The sequence below is a fragment of the Galendromus occidentalis genome, unplaced genomic scaffold (genome assembly GCF_000255335.2).
Source record: "Galendromus occidentalis unplaced genomic scaffold, Mocc_1.1 scf7180000077485, whole genome shotgun sequence".
NCBI classification, from domain to species: Eukaryota; Metazoa; Arthropoda; class Arachnida; order Mesostigmata; family Phytoseiidae; genus Galendromus; species Galendromus occidentalis.
In genome coordinates, this window is record NW_003805473.1 from 1239157 (window position 1) to 1249196 (window position 10040).

Consider the following 10040-nt stretch of genomic DNA (forward strand, 5'->3'; position numbering starts at 1 on the left):
GATGAGACTCCTTCCTCCCGGAACTGTTCTTCCCCTTTTGTTTTTCTTCCCGTGTCTTGTTGCGGCCGTAATCCGCCACTAACGAAAGAGGCGCCCTCCTTCAAGACACATCCACTTGATCGGAAGTCGATCGAATAAGTACCACAGCCTAGTCATTCATTCACTTGTCCACCGCTTCACTCATGGTCCAATCTTCCGCGTATGCGGATCGTTCATTAGGCGTTTCGCTTGACACACAGCGATCTCGTTTGTTTGTGCTGTTCTTGGACCGGAGAGCCACGCTGACGATCTAGTACTGAACTCCTCGGTGTACCTGCGGCTCCTCCGAAGAGGAGAGTCATCTGCGCATTTCGCAGTCTCATCGCGAAAGTCTCGAGCCCCTGGAGATCAGGCTGAAAAACGGGCTCCGATAAGAGAGGGAAAGCTGGAACAAAAGCGTCGCCATCGCCTTCTCGATTTCTGCGACAGAGAGAGCATTTCTTTGGAGCGGGAAAACATTTATAACTTTTTTTGTTGTTTCAACATCGGGATTAAGATTGGTGGTTCCACTATTTCTCTTTAGAAGTCGACAGACAAAATCCTCGACGATCCTCTGGAAAAAAATGACCCAACAAAAGCCCATTCCAGCCTTCCGTTCCTCTAAAAACTTTGCTATTGCCGACACATACCATTCTTGTTCGGAGCAGCTGAAGCGGCTTGGAAGGATCTCATCGTCGAGTGCGAGAGGAGGCTTTTTACATTCTGTAAAGTTCTCTCCACTCGCGTTCCTCTGCAAGTTCCGAAACTAGCATCTGATAGAGTCCAATAGCGCATTCCAAGCCACCAGTCGGTTCCTTCTCGTTCGCCTCCTGAAACTCCGGATACGATATCCGCACTCGAAAGAATTCGCCGCGTCCATCGAGAGAATTCGGATACCGTTCCGAATTCGAATTCTTGTCGGTAGATTCCTCGGAGAGTGCGAAGCGAGGGGCAGAGAGCCGTTGACTTCCCAAGGTAAACTATGTCACAGAGCGCTGGAAGGCCTGACCCGTATGCAGAGCAGGGCTTGCTCGATCCGATAACATCGCGTCCATTCGTGTAATTGATGGTTCCAAAGGAGCGACATTATTTCAGTTATTGCTAGGCGGTGTTCCTTTCTATTCACACGGCTCTGTGTGGGAACTTGTTGGACTGAGAAGTCCTAGCTGCCGTCGGAGTTAATGGGGAGTCATCTCGAGCGCTGACAGACGGCGCCCAGGAGCCTTTCTACGCTGGTCACGTTCCGGTGTAGCTGCGAGATACGAGAGCCGTATAAAGTTACAGAACACCCCGATCCGAAGATTGTCGGCGAGACAAGTAAAACTTTCAGCGCGTCACCTGGCCTGCCGTTCTCATCCGTATGGAGTTCCCTCTACCCCTCACCCGCTTCCAAAACCTACCGGGAGCTACACTCGAGGAATACCCATAACCTTGCGAGAGAAAAACTCACCGGCTTAGAAACTTTCCAATGCCAGGCCACGATTGTCGACCCGCCTGGTCGGGCGATGTTCGCATTTCTATTTCAAAGTACGGAGATGCTGTAGATTATAGATCTGATAATTGGTTCCGTCGGCACATCGAGAGGCTCGTCCTAGCGGCGTCGAGTGACTCAGATCCCGGACTTCGGTCGATCTCCGTAAATCGAATCTGATCTCCTCAAAACCATGACTCGTCATGGCGATTTCCTCCGGTGTTCGCAGTCCTCTCGCCCGAGCCGAGTTCCGTGGGTATGGGAATGTGCATGCAACGTATTAGGTCACCTCCAGCGTACCGGCCATCTCGTCGCCCTGTCAGTGATGTACGGAAGTGAGGAAGATGACGGCGGCGATCGCCGTATCACATCGAGAACCAGGTCGGACTTCGGCGGCAAGTCTCCCGCATCGCACGAGACTTTCAACTGCCGAAACTCCGCGATTGGAAGACTGTTTCACCTCTCACACGATGATCTTCACCTTTTCCTCTCAATCGATTGGGGAACGTCTCGCTCGACGATGTTCGAAAGCGCATCGACGTAGAGCGCACGGTTGCGTATTTCAAGATTGGCGTATCTTGACCGGGGCATTCGTATCGGAGTGCCCCAAGCTGTCGCTTCGCTGCGGCTCCCGCGGCGCGGCCGGTTCCACTTTAGGATTCGCGCTCCATAGGAGCTGATAACGGATTAAACAATTCGTCGGGGCTGAATGGCGATCCGGACGCGGAGTTGAGATTGCATCCACTCCGAGCTCAATCGGAAATTCCCGCCATTCATACGACCTCTTTTATCCTGCAACAATCGCCGCTCCCGCCGCACGTGCTCGATCATTCCGTAATTCGATTCTGAGCCGAGAGCCCCGAGTTTCCAATCCGTACTTCCTCAGCCGCACCTTCGCAAGATATAACCCTAAGACCTGACGGGCAAGATTCTACCCGAAACCCGTCCGGAGAGCTTCCAATTTTCGATGGGACTCCGAAGCAGAATATTCCGCGATATGTCCCGTCGACTGCTCGGAGACGAGTGCTCGAGGAGCTCTTCGTACAGGTCTCAAAGACAAAGAGCGCTCCGCCCGAGGAATGTACATATGTCGGCCTCTGATTCAATTGTAGGAAGGTATTCCGCGGCTAATAATAATCGACACATCCCAACTCGCTCGATGCTTTCCGAGATAGGAATTTTCCTTCGGGTGGGTATCAGACGGCGGAATCGCTCTTTTTCCTGTTTTCCGGAGTTCAACAGACCCGAGTCTTGGACGGGAGCGAGGGACCCGTAATGGCTCCGAGAGCATGCGTTCTGGAAACGGAGCATGCGTCGGGCCGCGGGCGACCGAACGAGACTCCACTCCGGGCGTGTTGATCGCAGGAGGAATCCTGGACAGACGCTCGAAACAGAAACCGATGGTTTGGAATCGGAATCCCCGAACAGACCTCTTCTACTTGCGCGAGAACTATACGGAAAAGTCGTTTGAAGTAAGATAATGGCCGCATCGACACCGAAAAGAAGGGACGAACCGGAATAAGCTACACTGTTGACGTGCCGCACCGCTACTCGGGAGCAGGCAAACGGTCGGCCTGGCTGCTCGATTATCGGCCCCTCATGGGCCTCGGATAAAGAGGTCCGTACCAAAAAGCCTGCCGCGCCTACCCTATGACACCCAGGAGGTTTGCTAAACTTAGCTCGGCGTTGAGCTCCTGGGCTCGCTTCCAGCGCTGCTTCCGACTTCCATCCAGCTGACACCGTTTGCGTTTATTTGGTTTCATTTATAATTTCTCTTCACGTGGTCTTACGTCGCCTCTTCTCGTTCCGCTGGAGCTCTTGATTTGACGCATCGTTCAGGGAACGTGCGGAGAATCCGTACCGCGGAGATTTCGATGAGACTTCATGAGTATGGGCTGTGCGTCCCGACTGAAGAAACTCTTGTGACCCGCGTCGGAAGAAGCACAAAAGCGAGAGTCATGGTTTTTCTGCTCCAAAAAGCCCCGGGAATTCCGTTGCGAGCCAAAATTAAAAAAAGAGAGCAGAGCTAACCCCTGAGACTGAAGTCAAGCTTGAACAATCTTTTCACTACCGCGCTTCTCATCTCCCGAGTGAATGGGACGACAAGAACAAGAGACCCGGTATTCGCGACCGACGTTCCGAGTAGAAACGCTGAATTAACGTTTGGTAACTAATGGAAGGATATGGGTTCGGCGCTCCCATGTGTTCACGTCGTAAGTCAGTCGTAGGCCGGACCGAACGATCGGATGCCCCGCTGACTAACGAACTAGAAGCGAGAGGAACACAGTATGATCCCAAGGGCGAACAAATCAAAGAAAATGGTAGCTTCGAATCGTTCTTTATTCATGGATCCCTCGCCAACGGTCAGGAATGCCCGACTTTGGAGCGTCCCGCTACACCTACGGCAGTAGTTGTCGAAATGAGCGGTTTCGATCTCTTTCCACCGATCACGAATCGTTCCGATCCGATCATCAGGGCATTCGGAGCGACTTGTCGGCGTCCGTACGATGATTCCCGTTCGACACAGGTTTCACGGTCTGCGTGACCGCCGTTCTCCGTTTCACTTCATTGAGTCTTTCGGGCAGATCTTCAGCGAGAGGTCCTACCAGCGCCAGCGATGGTTTGTTGATCCATTATAGAGGTCCTTGATGAAACTGTCTCCATCCGCTCGTTTTCGAAAAAGCCGACCGAACGATTTACGGAAAATTAATCGGGCCCACGGAAGCCGGAATAAGCAGAATTCCGTCGAATCCCTCGAAACCCAGAAAGTGGGTCGTATCGACATGATATTTTCGGTAGACTTCGTTCATCACATTGTGACCCGTGACTGACTGTCGTGATCATTAAGGATGGCTCCGGCTACATTAGGCCCCCGGGGAGCCACGGGATATGCTCGGTGAGTTGAGGGTCGGTAGTCGAGTTTGCTCCCTGCCTCGCTTACCTTGTCTGCTCAGTTGGAAAGCTCACCCCGCTTGACTAGATGGCGAGCGTGCGGGCGGAATCGGTTCTGTCAAGGGTTGAAAGCGCCTTCGCCGCTGCTGGTGGGGTGTATGAGCTACCGCTGCGTGTTTGGATAAGAGTGAAAATTGCTTTCAGCCTGTCGCCTCAGCTCCTCTTCCCGTAACCTCCCACCGCGAGGGCTATTGTTCCCTTCGAGTTCACTCACTTGTCTCATCTTCACTGCCCAACTACCATGGTGAATGCAAGCGCATAGACAGACAGGCAGACAGTCAGCCAGCGAGACCTTCACTCCTTTTTGCTCAACTTCCCCGCCACCATAGGAAGGACTCACCTAAGGAAATGCTCCACAGAGAGAGTGCCTCTGTCTAGTGATTCTAGCGATCACATGGCTCATTAACCCTGTTGTCCTATTATGGCTCTTGTGAGTATAAGCGACGAAACACCGGATCGCATTATCACCCTCGAGGAATATGTTCGGGGGGCACAGCACCCACGACAACACGGGGATGTATCCCCAACGAGGGACTGGGTATCGATCAGAAGTGATGGCGGACCGTCGAATTCGGTCAATTCGAAGAAGGATCAGTTGACGGAAAAAGTTCACAGCTCCGCCGGCCGATCTGTTTTCAATACGGACATGTGGGAGGAATGAGAGAAGAGCTCGGTCTGTTTCCAAACGATTCATATACTCGATCATATATTGTCATGTTTATATCGCAATGATGATACACATCTCATAATGTTTACAATGATACAATTATATACAAGAAGAGTAAAATGCCTATAAAAAGCTTTTCAGACTTCGTGCCAGTGCTGCTCGCTGAAGACAAAGACCAGGCCTCGGGCTTAGGCAGAAACTCAGGGTCTTCATAATCAGCAGAAAACGGAGCTTCTGAAATGGATGACGTTAATCACCATTAAACTTCACTGAGATAAATCCTGCTTAGCTCCACCGAGCAGACCGCGACGCCGCACTGGAACGCGCTCGGCTCAGTTCGCGAGTATCTCCAACCGTATCATTGTCTTGCTTGGTGATTTTCTTTTCTCTCAGCACTCTAATCCTCCGCCGTGAAAATCGAGATGATCATTCAAGCACGAGCAAAAGACTCTCGCTCACCGTGAACGACCCGGACGCTCCGCTGGAAGACCAAGCTCTCGTTCTTGTGAGGGTCGCCAACTCTCGTGAAGACAACGTCGCAGAAGAATGTTCTACTGGCCCCGATTTCAGCAACTTTAGTATCTTCTGGCTGCAGGATGACCGAAGCCTGTATCGAATGCCATTCGGTCGTGCTCCCGGCTCGAACTGCCAAGCTCGTCGCGTTGAAGTGGATGCGTGCGACCTCGACGTCGAGAGCATCATAGTCCACTCGATAAAGATCTACTCTGACTGAATCCACCTTCTCACTTGTTGAAATATTACAACTCAACTGACGTTCACTGAAATTTAGCCGGAGCTCGAAGGGGGACGGAGTATCTGCGGAACAAAAGCACCGGAGTCAGAGAATTCAAAGGACGCTTCGTGCGCGGAGAAAACGACTCGTAAGGCGCCCGAATCAATTGTGGTGCCGATGGTCTCCCCGCCCTCGTCTCCCCGAGTCCCAGGTCCCTCGTTTGCAGCCGCCTTCAGAGTCGATCTCTCAGCTGGCCCCAGTCACACATTCCGCGCGTGTCCATAACCACTAAGAAGCCACTCACCGTAAATGTACAAGGCGTGTGATGCGAGCTCCTGGAACTGCTCCTCACCCTTCTCGTCCTCGTCAATTACTTCGCAGCTGAAATTCCCTGAAAGCTCTTTGACGGGATGGGTGATCCTAATCGCCCTGAACATCTCATGCGGAACATCATTGAGTTTGTAGATGGTGTCCACGAAGTCTGCGGATAGGAACAGCAGAGCCATGTGATATCGATTATCGACGTCAATCTGGTCTTTTTTTCCTTCTCAACAGGTCTCCCGCCGAGCATCCGAACTGGAAGCCGGCGACATTGGCTCCCTCGCAACGAAAGTTCACGTACCGATGTAGGAATGGTGGAAGGTCCGTGAGTTAGTGTGAGCTAACCACTGATAGAATGGCGTTGGTTCGTCGTTCCGAAACCATTTCACTATAGGGTAGATGTCCCGTATGGATGAGTTGCCGCCATCGTCGATCAAATCGTAGGCGCAGTCCAACACGACCGGCTGACGAAAGCCGTGGCTTGAGGGGACAGCTGACAAACTCTCGCTGGACATGGTCGGCTCTGAAACCTCTCCAAAGACTTGGACTCCGCGCAGATGAAGCCTCCGGGCGCTTGCCACATCTGAAAGGAAAACAAAAGAAACGAAAATAACTTTGTTTTCTGCCGGCTCGAGCATCTCTCTGTGTTTACTCCCTCGGAATTCTTCCTTAACGAACGCCGACGGGAACATCCGGCAGCAACATATTCAAACTAACTGCCTTTTTCAGAACAAATGGCGTCCTCTGACACGATCTCGATCCAGCTGGGGAATTCGTCGAACGAGTCAGCCAGGGATTCATGCAAACTTTGTCACAGCGGACGTCCTTGTTAGCGTATCCGACTCAATTTAATTTGATCAACAAAAGAACTCCGTCAAATCCCTTATCAGCGCGTGTTCGTTGCGTGCCCGGGAGTTCGCTTTTCGAGTCAAGTTCTTTGAAGTTTCCAACATCTGACATCCGGAGGCTCTCCTTTTTATCAATTCTGGGTTCTACTTTCCTGTCGCAAAAAAATCACCTCACAGAACGCGACGCTTCCTGTGGCCTCCCGTCAGTGCTTATTCCTTTCAGAGATTTTCTGCGACCGACCTCACTCTCGGTAAGAATGTCCTCGAAACCCGAGGAGTGGAATTTGAATTCGGCCCCAGACCTGTCAAAGCTCGAATTTCATTTTCATCGACTTTTTCCACCGAAGACGGTCTCTGCTCGGGGATCACATTCCCGACGCTTTGGGACGTCCCAACGCGCGCTTCCCCTCTGTCCGGGGGTCGAATGAAATCAGTTTCCCAGCGACCGGCAGTATCTTCCGAAAGTCATCATTGACTCGAGCCCGTAGAGTGTGCCAGAGTTTCGAATGATTTTTGTTCACTGACGCGCACGATGTTGGAATGACAAGGTGGGATAATTCTTATGTGGTCCCGCAAGATACTGATTCGTATTTATCTGTCACGGCATCGAAAAGCCGCTGTTTGTTCTTTCTCTCGAGTGTGCACGCGAGCGAGTCCGCTGTTTGCGATTCGCTTTGAATAATTGTTGAAGTGTCGGATACAACTGCGGATGGAAAAAGGAGCACCGCAACTCCGCCGAGCGCCGTCTCACGTCAGCGAGATATTGCCGCGGTGATTCCTCAAGTGAATCCTCCGTGTATGCTCTTCCGCGTTCCCGTGAGCGAAGTGCGAGCTTGAAGGATGAGGCAGCACTTCGAAACGCTCGAGGAAAACAGACGGAACGGGCAACATTTTCATAAAAAAAATAGGCAAATTTTCCTCTATGTATGTGACCTTCTGTGGCGCAGGCACCGCCACAGCGTTGCCACATGAAAAATTGTTCTCGGTACGGGAAGCACTCCACTCCGCCCCTTTTCTTCTTTTCGCTTTCGTTGTCCCTTTCTGCGAAGTGGCGTCGAGACGCTCCCGCCGCTGCCGCACACACTGGCGGAGGTTGTAGTTTTGGCGCGAAGTGTTCATCTATTCTACCCCAGCGAACACAACTCGTCCGCCTTCAGCCATCTAGCAACGATGAAAAATTGTTCTCCTTCCACAGATAAGGACACAGCGAAGTGGCGACAGGGCGTCGCGCGCGCGCACTCCTGCTGCTGTCCCGCCGGCTGTATGCCCATTCGTTCGCCCGGGTTGCTCCCCTGTCCGTCCGCCCGCCCGCCCGTCAGTCAGTCAGTCTACGGACTTCACTCTCTCGTGTGGGGAGGGGGGGGAAGGGCGGTTGTTTTTTTGTCGGCATTGATGATGTTCTCCCCTCACGCATCAAAACGACAAAAACGGAATCTAGGGAAGGGGTAAGAGGGGTAAACTTGAATCAGAAACTCTAAATATGCGGCCGAGGAAGGGGGAAGTCGGCGCCATGCCTCTCGCGTTCTTAGATAGTCAGTGCACTCAACCGTCGCGCTTATCGGTCCTTCAACCTCAGGTCGCTCAGAAGGGATCTTCAGGAACGCTCCTTCGAGATTCAGCGATTTCCCCCTCGACGAGAACTTTCTTGAAGGGAGCCAGGACACTCGGCGTTTACGCCGCGGCGCTCGTATCGAGTTGAATGTCAAAGTTAAGCGAGGTAAGCCACTTTCGCAGTGAGGAGCGAGAGACGGAATTCGAAGTTTTTAATGATTTAATTCAATCACGATGTTCTGGCGACGACGAGCGCGGTGCACCTAGCCGAAGGGCATGCGAGATGTTCTAAACTTTGTCCCCCACGTATTCACTTCGGCTCTCGTTCGCTCATTTCGGACGATTTCCCCGAGAGGGAGGCTTCCGAGCAAACGAGCAATTCGCTCATGTTCCTTCAAGTTTCGCCATCTGGATGAGCTTTCGACTCGATTAACATGCGTCGGACAAACTCGTCTTCCCTCATTCCCTCGATCAAGCTTGTGACTTCATATAAAATTTTAAGTTGTGACTTCCATACGATGTATGAGGTGAGTCCGAGCTCTAGCCACACTCTAGCGTTCCGCTCCCAGCGAATAAGAAGGTGTCCTAGGAGCGGAAAGTTGCGTCCCCGTACGTCACCATCCGATATCGTTCCCCGATTGGTTACTCGTAGAATTCCTCAGAAGCCACGGAAACTCCACCGGGTCGATGGGACGAAGGGGCAGAGAAAGTAGTGTCATGATCAGTATAGATGCACATCCGACGATGATCAGCTACGGAAATTATCCTCTTGGCGTTGATTCCCAACACGAGTTCATCGATCCGGGGATCATCCCTGTACACTTGTTCAAAAAGTGCATTTCCATGAGAGAGGAGTCAAATCCGTAGAAATTCACCACCTCTTAGCCAGCGAAGATTCGAGCAGCCTACAGGAGCCTGTTTCCCGACAGGACTTTGAGAATATCGGAGGACTCACACGAAATCACCGTGAAATTCTTACCTTGAAACTGTCCCGCTGCAAGGATCAACGAGCAGATGACAGGCGATAGTCTCATAATGTTACATAGCTATTTCGGCGCCCGGGAACTCACACAACTGCTCAACTTGATTTGAATGGCACAGTTTCTCGAGACAACACATCAGTCTCTCAGCATATTAGAACGCACGGTGTCTACATTGGGCATATTCTACACTCTATTCGACGGATTGGAAACTACGAGTGCCACGCACATGTTGATACTTCTATCCAGCGAAGTTCTCTCAGGGACTTCGGTTCGTGAAACTTTTAGGAGTCTGAGCGATAGGGCCCGAATCTTTTCCGAAGATGCGGCTCGGTTCTCCCCACATGGGAGAGGGCCGTAGTAGCCAGGAGGAAGAGTCGAGCGGGAGGGTATGCGTAGATACGACATCGAATTCTTCAGATGACGGATGAGGGAAGGTTTTGAAAGGTTTCGTCGAATGGAGACAGGAAGTATGCATACAACTTAGAGTTGTTCAGAC

The 10040-nt window shown here is 51.8% G+C and overlaps 1 protein-coding gene across 1 annotated transcript; it reads right to left on the reverse strand.

The window, feature by feature from the left end:
- Positions 1–5124: 5124 nt before the first annotated feature.
- On the reverse strand, positions 5125–9829 carry LOC100906457 (uncharacterized). Its single transcript, XM_029112172.1, has 5 exons — positions 9541–9829; positions 6464–6745; positions 6146–6322; positions 5568–5924; positions 5125–5342 (listed from the first exon to the last, which is right to left on the reverse strand). The coding sequence occupies exons 1-5, from the start codon at positions 9593–9595 to the stop codon at positions 5194–5196; spliced, it is 1020 nt and encodes a 339-aa protein (XP_028968005.1). The 5' UTR covers positions 9596–9829; the 3' UTR covers positions 5125–5193.
- Between the last annotated feature and the right edge of the window lie 211 nt (positions 9830–10040).

Coding starts and splice junctions, on each gene's coding strand:
- LOC100906457 (XM_029112172.1), bottom strand. CDS start 9,595: ATGAGACTATCGCCTGTCATCTGCTCGTTGATCCTTGCAGCGGGACAG. Junction 6,746..9,540: donor TGCAGCGGGACAGTTTCAAG/GTAAGAATTTCA, acceptor TTTTCCTTTCAG/ATGTGGCAAGCGCCCGGAGG. Junction 6,323..6,463: donor CTTCCACCATTCCTACATCG/GTACGTGAACTT, acceptor TCCTATCCGCAG/ACTTCGTGGACACCATCTAC.